The following is an 18522-nucleotide window of genomic DNA, read 5'->3' as shown; positions in this document are numbered from 1 at the left end:
TAGGGACCGCTGTCCTATACCACACACAACGGCTCTGAACAGCATGTCAAATTTAGTTCAGTTTGCAATCAAATCCGTTTAGCTTTGACCTTTAGCAACTGTGCACGTCGGCTAGCTCATGGTCACGAGTGCAATTTCTCTATCAAGTCTCTATCAAAGTGGGGGCTCCTCGGTGTGAAACTGGGTGTTGCCACCGGTCACTGGCGAGCATAATTGGCAGTGCCTGCAGCAGATACCAATTGGCCACCGTATCTGCAGGGTGGGGGCTGGACTATGTGTGGGTGGGTGGGTCTTCATATGCTGTGTAAGGACCCTGATTGGAGGAAGAGACACCTGGGCAGAATGCAGGAGGGCTGTGCACGTGTCGGAAGAGGCGTGTACAGTGATGTGCTCTCCTTCGATGCAATCTGGTATCTCTCAGCAGCGGAAGACAAAATTGAGTGTGCTAAATCGGGAGGAAAATAAAGAGAAAATGCATTAAAAAAAAAAAAAAACAGTTCCATGATGCAAAAAAGGTTAGGGACCGTTGTCCTAAACCACACACAATGGCACTGAATAGCATGTCAAATTTAGTTCAGTTTGCAATCACATCCGTTTAGCTTTAGCCTGCAGCAACTGTGCACGTCGGCTAGCTCAGGGTCACGAGTGCAATTTCTCTATCAAGTCTCTATCAAAGTTAAATCACTATGTATGTAGTTTATTTGATAGTAACATGTTTTAGAATATACCACAAGAAATGTGATTTTATGGAGAGAATGTTGGCGAAAAGTAAAGCGGTTGGCAAGTAGTCACCACTAGCATAGCAGCTTCAGGTGAAAACATGTAGAATTAGTGAATATGGTTCCAAAATACCGTCCAGTAAAAGCAGCTGTTAGAATGCTTAAAATTACAACATCGACCATATTAGCTGTGTCCGAAACCACATAGAGTAAGTGATTTAATAATAAACTTAATAAAAGAACATACAGGGGTTGGACAAAATAACTGAAACACCTGTCATTTTAGTGTGGGAGGTTTCATGGCTAAATTGGACCAGTCTGGTGGCCAATCTTCATTAATTGCACATTGCACCAGTAAGAGCAGAGTGTGAAGGTTCAATTAGCAGGGTAAGAGCACAGTTTTGCTCAAAATATTGCAATGCACACAACATTATGGGTGACATACCAGAGTTCAAAAGAGGACAAATTGTTGGTGCACGTCTTGCTGGCGCATCTGTGACCAAGACAGCAAGTCTTTGTGATGTATCAAGAGCCACGGTATCCAGGGTAATGTCAGCATACCACCAAGAAGGACAAACCACATCCAACAGGATTAACTGTGGACGCAAGAGGAAGCTGTCTGAAAGGGATGTTCGGGTGCTAACCCGGATTGTATCCAAAAAACATAAAACCACGGCTGCCCAAATCACGGCAGAATTAAATGTGCACCTCAACTCTCCTGTTTCCACCAGAACTGTCCGTCGGGAGCTCCACAGGGTCGATATACACGGCCGGGCTGCTATAGCCAAACCTTTGGTCACTCGTGCCAATGCCAAACGTCGGTTTCAATGGTGCAAGGAGCGCAAATCTTGGGCTGTGGACAATGTGAAACATGTATTGTTCTCTGATGAGTCCACCTTTACTGTTTTCCCCACATCCGGGAGAGTTACGGTGTGGAGAAGCCCCAAAGAAGCGTACCACCCAGACTGTTGCATGCCCAGAGTGAAGCATGGGGGTGGATCAGTGATGGTTTGGGCTGCCATATTATGGCATTCTCTTGGCCCAATACTTGTGCTAGATGGGCGCGTCACTGCCAAGGACTACCGAACCATTCTGGAGGACCATGTGCATCCAATGGCGGTGCCGTGTATCAGGATGACAATGCACCAATACACACAGCAAGACTGGTGAAAGATTGGTTTGATGAACATGAAAGTGAAGTTGAACATCTCCCATGGCCTGCACAGTCACCAGATCTAAATATTATTGAGCCACTTTGGGGTGTTTTGGAGAAGCGAGTCAGGAAACGTTTTCCTCCACCAGCATCACGTAGTGACCTGGCCACTATCCTGCAAGAAGAATGGCTTAAAATCCCTCTGACCACTGTGCAGGACTTGTATATGTCATTTCCAAGACGAATTGACGCTGTATTGGCCGCAAAAGGAGGCCCTACACCATACTAATAAATTATTGTGGTCTAAAACCAGGTGTTTCAGTTATTTTGTCCAACCTCTGTATATTCACTTGTTTTACCTGGAGCTGCTATGCTAATGGTGGCTCTTTATTGTTTAACATAAAAGCATTATTATTATTATTATTATTATTACATACATTATTGATATTCTTACTATTATTATAAATGTTTTTATTATTATAAAAATTTTTTTTCAATTTTATGATTTTTACTACATATATTATTATTATTAATAATAATATTAATATTTAATATATCGTAGCGTCCGCCACTGGGGGGGCGGAACGGGCTTTACCCAGAAAGCCTTGCGGCCGTGGTGTCCAGACTTACCGTAGCCGTGTAGCCCAGTGTTGGGGATGGTGTGGCTACGGTAAGGGCTGGATAGGCAGCTCTATGTTTGTCTGTCTGTTGTGTGTCTATGTGTATGAATGAATGTCTAAGATAACCATCTCACGGCCCCGACGCCCCTCCCTCCGTACTTGCCGGCGCCACAATATTTATGTTTTAATATTTAATATTTTTTTCATTTAACTTAAGATAATAGTACATTTTTTTCTGTGAACTTTAGCAAAGAGGAATGCTAAGTTGCTAAACGCAAAGTTAAAGGGCTATTTCTGTTTTATTATTCCTATTTCGTACAATGATATGTGGTTTGAGACACAGCCAGAACAGTGCATATTGTGCTTGCTATTATAAGATGTAGGATGGCACAGTGGCTCGGTGGGTTGCACTGTTGCCTCACAACAATAAGGTCCTGGGTTTGATTCCCAGGTGGAGCGGTCCAGGTCCTTTCTGTATGGAGTTTGCATGTTCTCCATGTACAGACATTTAAGTGAGGTGAATTGGAGATACAAAATTGACTGTGACATGACTGTGTTTGACTTTAAACCTGAATGAATCTTGTGTAACCAGTAACCTGTCCTGTCATGAATGTAACCAAAGTGTACAACCTGATGTTAAAATCCTAATAAATAAATGCTAACATGTACAAGCAAGACAACCAACTGCAATTTATGGCATTCTCAAAGTAACCAAGTTGGGAAAAATAACACAGGCATGGTATGGCAAGAGAACATGAGTGTGTTTCTATTTTACATGTTCATGAATATTCACATATTTTTTTAATGCAGGTGATATGTAGATAGCTTAGACCTAATTAAAGGTACATGTTAAATCTAGTTCTACACCTTGTACACTTTAGACCGCACATCTGGTAAGTCATGACCCTTCCCTTAGCACTCAGGGAAAACAAGCATTAAGGCCCTTTTGCTGAACTTCTCTTGGCTTTTCCGTCTGTTCACTAAATATTTCAGTCTACACTGACCTTGTCTATCTATCTATACAATTCAAAATTCAATATAAATTTTATATAAAAATAAGCTTTATTTTTTAGTATCCATACTGCCTTTCTAGACTATTGTCTATTACTATTTGGACTAGTATTCGGAAGGTTGCTGGTTCACGCCCCATCACTACCAAGCTGCCACTGTTGGGCCCCTGAGCAAGGCCCATTACCCTCAATTTTTACACTGTGAATTCCTGTGATCAGCTGCAATTGTAAGTCACTCTGAATAAAGCAGACATCCCAAGTTGCAAGAACTCATTTCAGGGAGGTACCCCCGGACCTCGACCCGACCCCCCCAAGCCCCCCCAAAAAAAGCTAAAAAACCATTCGCACACACCAAAGGATATGGGTGATAACACAACTTTTAGGAGCTGCTAACTGAGCTAAACACATTAATGTGTACTACATAGTGCACTAGATAGTGTGAAAGATAATAGATTCATGTTCCCTACATAGTGCACTAGATTGTATATTAGAAAAGAATTTATGTTCCATACTTAGTGCACTAGATAGTGTCCTAGATAATAGACGTATGTTTCTTACATAATGCTTTAGGTAGCGTATTAGTTAACGGATTTAGGTTCCTTACATAGTGCACTAAATTGTATATCAGATAACGGATTTATGTTCCCTACATAGTGCACTAGATAGTATTTTAGATATGAATTTATCTTCCCTACATAGTGCACTAGATAGTATTTTAGATATGAATTTATGTTCCCTACGTAGTGCACTAGATGGTGAATTAGACAATTGGTTTATGTTCCCTACACAGTGCACTAGATAGTGTATTAGATAACGCATTCATGTTCACTACATAGTGCACTAGAAAGTATAACTAGATGATGATTTGTGTTCCTTACATAGTGCACTAGATAGTGTATTACATAATTAAATATGTTCCCTACTTAGTGCACTAGACAGTATATTAGACACTTGATTTATGTTCCCTACACAGTGCGCTAGATTGTATATCAGATAACGGATTTAATACGCGTGCGCGTTTGCGTCGCTCTTGGCCACTCGTTCTAGATTCCGGGAGATTTTATCTGACTTGCGGGCATCAGGGAGCCGCTATGTACTGTATATGCGGGAGACTCCCGGAACTTCCGGGAGACTTGGGATGTCTGATAAAGGCATCTGCTAAATAAATAAATGTAAATGCAAATGTTTCCTGAGAGGAACACAAAGCATGCTAATGCATTTTCTAAATTCTGTAAATGTAGAAGTCGGATAAAAAACACACTAAAGTAGCTATTATTGCTAGCATTAATAATAATCGAGAATTAGCAGTTCAGGGAGACTTGAAAGAAAAAGTGAATGAAAAATGAATAACTGTGGTTCCAGAGCAACAACCTACTGGCTAAATTTTTAAAGTAATGATCTAATAAGTGTCAGTTTAAATCATGGTAAGTAAAAGAAACTGCAGTTCATTATCCCAGCTGTAACTGTAAACCCCGACCGTGGCATCGCTCGAGTCCAGCATGGCATGTAGATTTCTCTGCGTTAACACCCTAGATACAACTGGAATTAATTAGCAGGTATAGTAGGTGGGCTGTTTCCTACACATGCAGAGAAATCCACAAGCCAAACTGGATCCCAGTTCACAGCTGAGCTCCTTTCTTGAATACAATACAGTACAATACAATACAACCCCCCTGAGATGCACTTCTCATGGCATGGCAAGCATGAAACGTGTGGCCCTTTGGGAGAGTACAGAGAGACCTTGAAAAGAAGGAGGAGGATGAAGAAATAAAGGAGGAGGGGATGTGCAGGCAGGGCCATCCATCCTGAAAGAGGTGACATAAACTCTGCATTGCTCATGTATCAACATGGCGCACACAAAAAAAAGATCTCTGATCCTATTTTCCAGTTTTTAATGCAATACTGCTATCAGAACTGTCTGCCAGGACCTGATACGGACATAGACAGCCGGTGTAAAAGTGGGCGCCGGATAGACTGGGGACTCAAAGTGACCCCTGAATATATTTATTAGGGGAGAGTGGAGATGGATAAGGGTGAATGCATTATTTTTTCAGTGGGCCCTAAATTACATTTGCACCCCCAGCCCATATCAAAGCAACCCAGCCAGGACTGAGCAAGCAAGCCGTGCAAGACAATACATGAATGGAAATTTGTGTACCGTGCTTCTTTATCTGTCAACATCCCACCGTCATCATCATGCTCATAGCATAAAATATGTCAGATCGTATCTGGCCTGGAGCTGAACTAGCATTTCAATTCAAAATATCCCTGAATGCAGATATGCAGGGCTGGGTGTTTGAAGGCAAGATAGCGTAGAGCAAATTGCTTTTTTAGGTGACCACAATTTATGCCTGCAACCCATCCTGTAATTGACTAATATGGGCTCAGTGTTTATGTTACAAAAGCGGCCCCAAAAAGCCTGGTTTTAAATTGTACCAGAAAAACATAAGTAATTTAAACCCTCTGGATAAACGGGGAACTGGCAACCTCTCCCAGCAACATAGTCACTGCTATTTTACGGCTGATTTTGCTGCTCATTGATCAAACATAAGTAAATTAAACTGCTTATGTAATAAAATGCGCTTCTAATATCTTCAAAGTCCTCTATTATTTTTTTAACTGGCTTTTACATTTTGTAAGATTTTGTAAGGCATCTGAATTGCATCTTGGGTAAATGCTAAAGTACATAAATGCAAGAATTTTTAAAGCATAATGTGGCCTTATTGTAACTAAAACTGAAGGCAAGATAGCTCAGAGCAAATTGCTTTTTTTAGGTGACCACAATTTATGCTCGCAGCCCATTTTGAAACTGACTTATATGGGCTCAGTGTTTATGTTACAATAGCAGCCCAAAAAAGCCTGGTTTTACACTGTACCAGAAAAACATAAGTAAGTTAAACCCTCTGGATAAACAGGGAACTGGCAACCTCTCCCAGCAAAATAATCACTGCTATTTTACGGCTGATTTTGCTGCTGATTGATCAAACATACAGTAAGTAAATTAAACTGCTTATGTAATAAAATGCACTTCTAATATCTTCAATGTCCTATTATTTTTGTTAAACTTTCTCCTCTATTAGACTTTCAAACTGCTTATGTAATAAAATGCGCTTCTAATATCTTCAATGTCCTCTATTATTTTTTTAACTGGCTTTTACATTTTGTAAGATTTTGTAAGGCTTCTGAATTGCATCTTTAAGCTAAGTGCTAGTTTTATACATAAATGCAAGAATTTTTAAAGCATAATGTGGTCTTATTGTGACTAAAACTGAAGGCAAGATAGCACAGAGCAAATTGCACAAAAACACAATTTATGCTTGCAACCCATTTTCAGATTGACTAATATGGGCTCAGTGTTTATGTTACAAAAGCAGCCCAAAAAAAAGCCTGGTTTTGAATTGTACCCGAAGCCAAATTCAAAAGTAATTTAAACCCTCTGGATAAACAGGGAACTGGCAACCTCTCCCAGCAACATAGTCACTGTTAAGTCACAGCTGATTTTGGGAGGTAAAAGAAATCGGATGCTGCTGTATGCCCATTTCATACATAAAATAACAATTTTAAAGCCTTTTTGCGACTAAATCTGTCCATAGACAGCTTGATACATCCAGCCACCATATCCCATCAGTTCCCCCCAAAAAAAGGTTGTGTATGGTAAACAAACTTGAGGGAGTTTCTGTTTTGAATGTCAACCAAAGGCTATTTGTGCAACTAAGATGAAGAAATACTCTTTAGCATCAAAAACACAAGACTATCAAACCTTGTCAGCATAAAATGTCAATGTTAGGGCTGATACTATCATGAAGAGCAAGTTCTGAATGTGCAGAAGAAATACTAGGACACTGAGGAGGAAGTGCCTACGGCTCAGTCCCTAACCACTTACCATAGCACTACAGAGTAGGTCTACAGTAAAAATCCGACTAAATTTCTCTAGCCTCATAATTTCTTTTAGCTCCCAGCCAAGGGGCATGTTCATCAGGTTGGTTTAGACTCGGTTATGGCAAATCAGTAGACTTTTTTTCTTGAAGCCAGAGCCTGATTGGCTAAATGCACGTGGAGGCTGCGCTAGTTTGCATAAAGTTAAGCTCTGCTGAGTTTTTGCCCCGTCATCTCTGGCTTCAGCCTGCCGTGCAGCCATCATGCACCATGTTGATTTAGGAAAGCTCTTTATTTAAATAAAAAGAATGTACAAAGCTATAGTGTAGGTATGTAAATAAACTAGGGTATTTCAAAGCAGTGTTGTATAATATGTACTATATTGTGAGGTAATACAAAGTTTGTAATAAAGCCATTATAACACTCTTATTACATTATTACAAACTGTCACCTCATGTCCCCCCTCTGTTAATTATGTTGTATTTTTATTACCTATGTCGAGCACCCTGAATAGCATACTGGAACACGCCATCAAAGTATACAAAGAGCTAATAATAAAATAAGTAGTAGAGATTTCTCCATTCATTTCATTTTTATCAACCTTTTTATCCTGGTCAGGGTTGCAGCAGGTCCGGTTTCAATAGAAAACACTGGGCACAAGGTAGGAACAACTATGACAATCCATCAGAGCTAGAAGTTTCATGTGAAGTGTAAATTGCTCATGAGCAGTATGACATTTACTGGATATAAATTGCTACATATATGTAAACAACTACATACATAGAAAAACAGCCTAAATAAAGAGGCAATCTCACTTTCACACTTACAAATATAAAGTGGCACAAAATAGTGAAACATGGATTTGTTTTTATAGTTGATGAGCAATACATCTGCTAATGTACTCTGATGACAGCCCTTGAATTTAATTGCTAGAAAACCCTTTTTCACACAACCAAAAAAATTTATTTTAAGTAAAAATTACATTTAATTGGGAGTGTACATGTTTAAAAAATGGATTGAAAACACAGACCTATTAAACCCTGTTTGATTATTAAGTGCTTTGGCAGATGTGTGAGAAAAATGTCCTAACAATTAACATAAAAAGCACAAATAAAAATCAATGAATTTCGTAAACAAACCAAACGAAAAAGAAATGAAACATGTTAATAAATATTAATCAGATTAATAAATACATGTAAGATGTTTATAATAGAAACACAAATCTATTAAAGCCTGTTGTTGATTAGCACGAGTACATTAACAGATAAGAGTGGAAAACAACGTCCTAAAATATAACATTTAAGAAGAGTAAATATAATAAATAATTAAGAATTACTTTTATATGAAAGTAGGTATTTTTCATTCAAACACAAATCTACTAAGCCTTGTTGTTATTAAATACAGCAAGCACATTACAAGATATGTACGTCCTAAAACATACTATTTAAATACAGGTGTATTATTTATAAACAAACAGGCACCTGAGTGACACGGCTGTAAAACACTGCTGTCCATTACCACTGAGATCCAGGCTTCAAATCTCAGCAGTACTACTGGCTGGTCGGGCGTCTACACAGACATGACTGGTTATGTTTGAGAGGGGGATGGTCGAACAGCCTAGCCATTGTAAGGTGCACTTGTCAGTGAAGTCTCAGTACTAAGTCCCAAAGCAAAAAAAAAAAGAAGGGACGCATCAGGATGGGCATCCGGCACAAAACTGTGCCAAGTCTGGTATGTGGACCAGAATTATTCCTAATATATGGGAGCAGCCACAAGATTAAACAAACTATTGTGTTCTAAAAATCAAGTTAAATAAACAGAAAAGTAAGTAACATAAATAAAAATATATTCCTTTTAAAGGAAATCTCTTTGTAATAGTTGAGTTTAAATACATTTTAAAAATAATTAAAAACAAAACTTTTAATGGGCTGTATTGTTTGGGGCAAGTGCAAACAAGCAAAATAAACAACATTAAATAAACATTATTACTAGATTATTAAATATAACTAAATTGAATTCCACAGAAAAGTAAATAGAGTATAAATACGTTTGGGAAATTCATTAAAACACTATTACTAACAACTAAACGTTCTTATTTATAGGAGCAAGAGCGCTAGCAGGTGCGCGGAGGAAACGCTAAAACACTGAGGATGAGCAGCTCATGGCTTTGTCCAAATCCACATTACCATACTACAAAGTATGCTTACATTACACCACCGCATTGTACTATATTGAGTACTACTAAGTATGATAGTGCGCCGTTTGGAACAGAACCGCAGTAACCCGTTGTTACAATCGTCCTATAGAGAATCACTCAATGTATATCACACGCTTCATCTGAAGAACAGATGTATTGCTATTCAGCAATACATAACACACCACTGCTTATTCTGAATATGTCTCTGAGAATAGAAATAAACAAACAATGCTATAAAACACAAATAAACCATGTTTAAAGACAACAAGCCGTGTTTAACTGCTTTTTTCATTCAGAAAGATGCTTCCATGAGCCACACAACACGCGCTGAGCTCGAGCTCGAGCTCCTAAACACTCCACAAATATACAGGGTGGAGAAAATAGCTTATTTAGCTATACAAAGTATTAAAGCCAGAACAAAAGAGCTCAGAACAAACACCATACAACAACAAAACACACCAGTACAAAAACACAAAACCAGTTTGTAGTGAATAAGGGGCACGTCCACACACAGCCTATCCGCGGCAGGTTTACCTCAGGAACATTAACTATAGTCACTGTATTCCGCACATTATTCCATTTCGTCTTAATAATACAAACTCATACAAGTGTAAACTGTGTTTCTTTTACTTTTTGTATACTAATATAAAAAACAAATAAACGTTCTGTTGTTAGTGTGATAGTGTGAATACAAAAGCAGACCCTAAAATGGTAATATGTAAAGGATAACGAGCAACCAGCGCTGTACGGATGACTGTTAAGCATATCAGTGTTCCATACACCGAGACACCATATAGAAATTGGCTAATATTTGTAGTTAGGTTTGATGAAATGGAACAAATAAAGGCTTGAAAGGTAGGTAAGACTCTCGCCGAGCAAAACCCTTTGTCAGCTGATTGACACGCACTTGCGGGAAAAATGAACAGGCTTTGTGAAGAAACTGCACGGAATACGGTGAAGGCATAACCAGAAGTCCGGTCTTACCTGTGCGCAGGAAGGAGAGCAGGAGAAGCGAGAACAACACAACGCAGTACTTCCAAACGGACCGGAGTGCCATAGCTGCTCTATTTCCCCTTTTCCACTCGGATTAAAGTCCTCCTGAAGCCCGGGTTTCAGTGTCAATTTGAACTCCAGCGGTCAGACTCGGTTGTTTATTACATACTAAACGCGTAGAAAGTGCCGGAGCTGCTATACGGAGCCGCGCTGCACCGACGCTCCGCTGCCACCGCTGCTGCTGGAAGGTCCGGTTTTCCTCCCTGTACCTCAGCTGTCAACCACTGTGAGGAGGCGTGGTCGTATAGAAACTCAACCAATAGTGTTGAAGCCTAGACAGACTGGGCGGGCTTTGGTTGCAATTTAAAGCCAATCATGGGCGGGGTTACGATGGAGGTAATTTAAAGGCAGAAGCCGATTGTAAAAGGCAGTCGGCTTTTTAAAAGAATTGAAATCAATGCGCTGTAAATGTGATTAAGTGCATGCAGCAGAGACACCACACACCATAGGACGTGCTTTACTTTATCAGCAATTATTATCAACGGCTGTTTAACCTGATCGGAGTCGCGGTGAGTCCCTATCCAGCAGAAAAAAACACCTGCCACAAGGTGAGGGTACAATCTAAACAAAGCACTAATCCAATTTAGGTAATACACGCTCACAAATTCACTCACTAATGCCTAGCCCTGACTGACAGTTTCCAAAAGACCGATCTGTGTTGCTGTGTGGCATCCAATCTTTCAGATGTGCAATGCCAATGCCAACCCTCTACTTGATTTACTCTGAGAATCTGCCAGAGCATATATTTTATAATTTATTTATGCATTAGACTTAATCTTTACTGTGATTTTTTTCTATTAATTTTCTATTTTTCATTTACATTTACATTTTCAGCATTTAGCAGACGCTCTTATCCAGAGCGACCTACAGAAGTGCTTCCATAGCAAACATTTCATTACTCTAGTTTAAGTAAACAACAGTCCAAGAACACAAATCTGCTAAAACCTGTAAAAAACAAAGTTTTTTTTTTTTTTTTTAAAGAAATGAAATAGTGTTAGTAAGTAAGTACAAGTCAGCTTAAGTGCTTAGTAAAGAGGTGGGTTTTTAATCGTTTTGTAAAGACAGCAAGAGACTCAGATGTTCGGACAGACAGAGGAAGTCCGTTCCATCAATAGGGTGCCAGTACAGAGAAGATCCTTGATGCTTGTCTTTCTCTAGTCTTGGGTGGAGGATCAAGTCGAGCGAGACTAGTGGCTCGGAGGTTGTGTGGTACAGAGCGGGGTTTGATTAGACCACGAAGGTAGCTTGGGGCTGGTCCATTTTTGGCTTTGTAGGCACGATCTTGTTATGTTGGCTATATGAGGAGAGAAGGTCGGCTGGTTATCCAGGACGACACCAAGGCTTCTTACATTGTCAGATGGTCTGATCTAGGAGTAATCAAGAGAGATGACTAGGTCCTGGGTTGGAGATTGATCTCCGGGAATGAGTAACAGCTTTGTCTTGCTGGGATTGAGTTTTAGATGATGAGCTAACATCCATTGTGAGATATCTCGCAGACATGCTGAGATGCGAGCTGAGACTTGTGTGTCTCTCTGTGTGTGTGTGTGTGTGTGTGTGTGTGTGTGTATCATCTGCATAGAAGTGGTAGGAGAAGCCATGGGAAGCTATGACCTTACCCAGAGAGCGGGTGTAGATAGAGAAAAGAAGTGGGCCAAGTACAGAGCCCTGAGGAACACCGGTTGAGAGAGTGCATGGAGGGGATATAGATCCCCTCCATGACACTTGGTAAGAGCGCCCTTCGAGGTAGGAGGCCATCCATTGCCATGCTGAACCAGTCACTCCAAGGTTGGAGAGAGTGGACAGGAGAATGCTGTTATATACTGTGTCAAAGGCTGCAGAGAGGTCAAGAAGAATGAGGACCGATGACAGTTTGGCTGCTTTGGTTGCATGAAGCTTCTCAGTAACCGCCACAAGAGCTGTCTCTGTAGAATGCGCTGGGTTGAAGCCAGACTGGTACGGATCGTGGAGGTCATTCTGAGTAAGAAAGACAGATAGTTGGTTATAGACAGTGCGTTATATTTTAATCATATATGCATGCATATGCATTTGAGAGTTTTAAATGAATGATTCATTAAAGCTGCATAACGTAATTGTTTGCAAATACTGGGATTTGGAGACCTCTCTGGTAGAAAGGGATAAATACAATGCATACGTATTTAAAGAAATCAAATAATGAGTTTCAATTTAGAGACACAACCAATAATGTTTCATTTAAGATGAAGTGGGCAGGCTTTAGTAGCCAATCAATGCTGGTGTTTCATGAAGGATGGTAAAAGAGTTTTTAAAATAAATGAATATGTTGTAAAGGTGGTTAAGTGCAAGCAGTAGAGACAGCAGACTCCAGAGGATGTGCATCATTCTGGTCAGGGTCCTATAGTGGGTTGAAAAACAACTGGAAACTCTATCCATCGTTGAGCAACACCTTTGGGGTTTTTTGGAGCCTTGATTGTAAGACAGACCTCCTTGTCTAATATCACTGTCTGAACTCACACATGCTCTTTTGACTAAATTGCCACAGACAAGTGGCACTCAGATGGCACAGCAGTAAAACACACTAACACACAAGAGCTGACATCTTGATCTTGTGAGTTTGAATCTCAGCTCTGCTACCAGCAGGCTGGGCCTACACAGACAATGAATAGCTCGTTCGTCGGGAGGGTGTTGATGCAATTACGACCTCTGCTGGCTGATTGATGGCGCCTGCACAGAGACGAGGGATAATGGGGATCAGGGTGTGACTCTCAGTTTGCGAATCTGAGCAACGTATGAACTCGTCTCGTGCAGGTGAAAAGATGCAGTCGACTACTGCACACGTGTCGGAGGGGGAGTGTGTCAGTCTCACTCTCCTCAATCAGAGCGGGGATCGGCATCAGTAGAGAGGAAGCGTAATGTAATCGGGTAATTGGATATGACTAGATTGGGAGGAAAATTAGAAAAAATGCCAAAAAAATGAATATGTTGTAAGTTGACAAGGGGCACTCAGATGGCACAGCAGTAAAACACACTAGCACACAAGAGCTGACATCTTGATCTTGTGAGTTTGAATCTCAGCTCTGCTACCAGCAGGCTTGGCGCCTACACGAACAACGATTGGCTGTTGTTCATACAGGGAGCTCTGCTGGCTAATTGATGGCGCCTGCACAGAGCCGAGGAATAATGCGTTGATCAGGGTGTGTCTTTCCATACACAAAAGCTGATCCACATATGAACTCATTTTGGTCAGGGTCCTGGTGGGTTGAAAACAACTCTATCCATCGTCGAGCAACACCTTTGGGTTTTTTTGGAGCCTTGATTGTAAGATGACCTTTCTTGTCTTATATGAACTTACAAATGCTTTTTTAACTAAATTGTCACAGACAAGGGGCACTCAGATGGCACAGCAGTAAATCAAGCCAGCACACAAGAGCTGACATCTTGATCTTGTGAGTTTGAATCTCATCTCTGCAACCAGCAGGCCGGACACCTACATGAACAATGATTGGCTGTTGTTCATACAGGGTAGGGACCTCATAACTGATGCAGGAGTTAAGTCAGGAGTGGAAGAAGAGAAATGCAATTGGGTACTTTTGACTAGATTGGGAGGAAAACTGAAAATAAATGCAAAAATAAATTCCCACCGACACACTTCACACAATATAGAGGCTGTTATAGCCACGAAGGGTGAGTACATATATATTAAATATCATGTTTTTGAAACAGGATGTCCAACAAGCTCATAGTCAGGTGTCCACATACTGTTTGTTAGGGCATATTGTGTACAACAACAAAAAATGTTACTATGACAGTGGTAAAGCAGTGCCGTCAATGGTAGGTTTGTTATCACACAGCTCCAGGCTCCTGGATTTGATCCTTGCTTCGATGTTGTGATGAAAATACATAAAATAAATTATGATATTGTGATGTTGCAGATAAATAATAATGGATTCTACCTTGCATTAGCTTTTAGCTAAGAGACATTACTTGTCATAGCCATGGTGTATTAGAAAAATAATACTCTAAGCTTCTTAGAATCAAAATTAGAATGTATTTTTATGCTTCCAAATTATATTTAAGGTTCAGTGCTTCAACATGAAATGTAACCACTGAACCCAAATGTAGACCCAGACTGAACAGACATTATTGAACCGTGTAGGTGCTACAATGAGCTATAAAATACTGTCACGTCACCTGCTGACCTCGAATCATCCACTCATTTGATCCACTTCACTGATTCACTTGACTCCTTGAATCTTGTCAGGGACTACATCCCCCGGGAATCACTGGGAGATCATTTACATTTACATTTTCAGCATTTAGCAGATGCTTTTATCCAAGTTCTGTGACAGTGTATTATCCAAGCAATTGGGGGTAAAGGACCTTGCTTAAGGGTCCAACAGTGGCAACCTGGCAGTGGTGGGGTTTGAACCAGCAACCTTTTACTTACTAGTCCTGTACCTTAACCACTTGGCTACAACTGCCCTAAAAACCACGTGACACCACAGTCACCAGCAGCCATGGGTTCTTTTTAGGCACTCCATAGTACTGCAGCATTGATCATACACACCTGTGGTTTATTTATTTGCTTAATAGAAATGGCCATAACATTATGACCACTGACAGGTGAAGTGAATAACACTGATCATCTCTTCATCACAGCACCTGTTAGTGGGTGGGATATATTAGGCAGCAAGTGAACATTTGATCCTCAAAGTTGATGTGTTAGAAGCAGAAAAATTGGGTGACAAGTGCCAAATTATGATGGCTAGACAACTGGGTCAGAGCATCTCCAAAACTGCAGCTCTTGTGGGGTGTTTCAAAAGTGGTCCAAGGAAGGAGCAGTGGTAAACCGGCGACAGGGTTATGGGCGGCCAAGGCTCATTGATGCACGTGGGAAGTGAAGGCTGGCAGACGAGCTACTGTAGCTCAAACTGTTGAAGAAGTTAATGCTGGTTCTGATAGGAAGGTGTCAGAATACACAGTGCATCACAGTTGCAGGGCTGTTTTGGCAGCAAAAGGGGGACCAACACAATATTAGGAAGATGTTCATAATGTTATACCTGATCGGTGTATACTCTGGTCTTCTACCCATATCTTTGTACACCAAGCATTTATAGTTTATTATGTATATCTTGTGTATGATTTGGCTTGTTCTTGGATTCCCATAGTATTCATTGTTTGATGCTTTGTTTTCTTGTGTACCAATTATTCGCTTGCCATCTCCGCTTGGATCATATCTTTGGTTTTGACTGCTTATGTCAACTTGCTGAAAGACATCCCTAAGCGTCTGACCTTTCAGTCTGAGATTCTGACAGAATACATTGCCTAACATGCAGACAGTAGATTCTCAAATAAAATTTGTTTTTAGCTGTTAACAACCACGAACATCTACTCCGCTGGGTGAACACTGTTGGAGAACCTTTCCCATTCCGTTCAGACACTTTCCCTCCAGCAGAGCCAGCACCATGGACAAACGGTGTTGCTGGTATCACTAAGCAAGTTACTAAGTGACATACTTCCCATTTTATAGCTTGTCTCCATCAGCAAGCTCTCTCAGTTCATCTTAAAGTAACTAAACTGGAGATTTTTGATGGATCCTTTGACCTCCTGTGCAGAGGTCTTGGACAATTAAGCAGACTGTAGGAGGGTGCCTGGAGAAGATGCGCCGACATTGAGTGTTCCTCCCAACGAATGATTTTTTAAAAAATCAATGTTTCTGTCATGTCTCAGTCTTCCCAGCATTAATGGACTCTGGTGCAGAGAGGAATTCTACCCACACACATTTACATTTTTGGCATATAGCAGACGCTCTTATGCTGTGTGACTTACAGAAGTGCTTCCATAGTAAACTAGTTTAAGTAGACAACAGTCCAAGGATACAAATCTGTTTTTTTAAATAGAAAGAAATAAGAACATTGGTAAGTAGATGTTCTCAGCTTATGCCTAGTTCACACTACACGATTTTTGCCCCGATTTTCGCTCGCCGACTGGTCGCCGCTAGATGTGGCAGCTCGGAAGTAGCTCGACTCTCGACCGCTATGTTCAGCGCCTCAATCCGAGTGGCTCGTCGAGCGCTCGCAGACTCAAGAACAATATCTAGCATGCTAAATATCTGGATCAGTCGGGCGACTGGCAATGAGTGCTGTGTCAAACTACAGCCAATGAGAACGCAGGATACGGGGTGAGGAGAAACCCGGGGGAGGAGTTGTAAAAATGTAGGACAGGGGCATAATATAGTTTCTATCAAAATACCTCGGCACACACACACGTTTTACAGTATTTCTGATCTTACCCTTCTCGACAAAACATAATACCCACGCTGCATTGCAAATATATTTATTTACCCCCAATTCACTACAGAACAGACAATCCCTGCTAGTGGCGTAGCCCAATCCACTCGGATTCATTTATTTTTCCTACTTTTATGCTGCACATCAGCTCACAAACAGCTCTGATCGCTCGCTTATTTTTGACGTGCATTTTTGTACGTGATAACATTAAACCCCTCGTCACAACCCCTCAACAAAGCATAGTTTGGGAGACCAGACAGACTCGCCTTTGATTCCTCATGATGGTAGATGTGTAGTGTGTAATCCCCTATCACCGATCAGTCGTGTAGTGTGAAATATACAACAACTGAAAAGAGTTGTTGTATAACTCACAAGAGATCCAGTCGTGTAGTGTGAACTTGCCATTAAGTGCTTAGTAAAGAGGTGGGTTTTAAATCCATCTCTTTATGAGTAGTGGAACAGGTAAACATTTTTGTCTAACCTCTAACAGCGTGATTACTACTTTTGACCCATGACGGCAAGCCTCTAGAATTTAAAATTATAACGCAAGTAACTGTCCATGTAAAATTGTCCTATGTCATTAACTCTCCAAATTATTTTGTTAATTTAGTCCTCCCATGTTTGAAATGTCATGATCCAGTTATTTCCTGGGGTAGGTCTAAGATCCTACATGGTCACCTTATTGTTTTAAACATTGTCTTAAGCTTAACTGAGTCTCAATTCAGTCTAACACAGTTGTGGAGAGTGAAAACAATGGTGATATATGGGTTCATTTTCAATTCTTGCCTGTATGGGGCTACAACTGGCAACGCACCCTATTACATACCAGTTACATTAATTTTAAATTATTTACTTAAAGTGAATGCAAGGCAACAAGGCAGTCCCAAACCAGGATGCCCTCTTCATCATACTTTACAGTTATAAATGATGTTTTTGTGTTGATTTATAGTGCTTCTTTCTGCCTTCAGCCCTACTTTCACACAAGCAGCTGACAAGTCACTGATGTTGATAATCGTTTGTGTATGAGGCCTCTGCTGCTTTCATTGATCAGAAATGGCTCGTGGCCAAAAATATTTACATACTGCTTATTCTTTTTATGTACCCCAAAACCCAGATAAATAGGAGTTAAACTCTAGGCCTGAGCTATAAGTAAATGATGCTCCATTATTAGGACATGTGCTCCATTCGACTGGTCCAGAACTTATGTCTGGAATGTGTAGTTAAACATCGGCATGTGTTAATTTGCACATTTCGCACTTATTTGCTTGTTTTTGTGTCATGTTTCACATCTGCATTAGAAATAAAAGGCTGCTTGTGGCCTGCTATTGTAAAAATAATTTGTCTTTTGCAAAATTTAGATATGTAGCAAGGTTTTTTGTCTTCTTTGAGAGAATGGGTCTCTCCATAGTGAATGAACAGAGATTTTAAGATAAGTTCTAGCGATTTCTGCTGGTTTCTGCTAGGGCTGGCACCGATCCGATACTCTGTATCGGTATCGGTCCGATATTGGCCCAAATCACTGGATCGGATATCGGAAGGAAAAGAACGTGTAATCCGATCCGATACTGTTGCTTAATGTAAATAACACTTAATGTAAATAAGGCCATTCAGAAATTAAAACACACTGA

At 40.4% G+C, this 18522-nt stretch overlaps 2 protein-coding genes across 2 annotated transcripts in view; both read right to left on the bottom strand.

Annotated features, from left to right (window-relative positions):
• The window catches only part of cadm4 (cell adhesion molecule 4), a 433110-nt gene extending 422310 nt beyond the window's left edge, over nt 1-10800 (bottom strand). Inside the window, exon 1 of the mRNA XM_062992793.1 lies at nt 10560-10800. Within this exon, the coding sequence (XP_062848863.1) occupies nt 10560-10632 (73 nt within the window). The 5' untranslated portion in view covers nt 10633-10800. The remainder of the gene's footprint in view (nt 1-10559) is intronic.
• The window catches only part of rps19 (ribosomal protein S19), a 505685-nt gene extending 487478 nt beyond the window's left edge, over nt 1-18207 (bottom strand). Inside the window, exon 1 of the mRNA XM_062992795.1 lies at nt 18204-18207. The gene's annotated coding sequence lies outside the window, so the exon portion shown is untranslated. The remainder of the gene's footprint in view (nt 1-18203) is intronic.
• Nucleotides 18208-18522: the final 315 nt, after the last annotated feature.

Source organism: Trichomycterus rosablanca, chromosome 3 (genome assembly GCF_030014385.1).
Source record: "Trichomycterus rosablanca isolate fTriRos1 chromosome 3, fTriRos1.hap1, whole genome shotgun sequence".
Lineage (NCBI taxonomy): Eukaryota > Metazoa > Chordata > Actinopteri > Siluriformes > Trichomycteridae > Trichomycterus > Trichomycterus rosablanca.
Note: the sequence above shows the minus strand (reverse complement) of the source record. Positions and strands in the feature narration are given on the sequence as shown.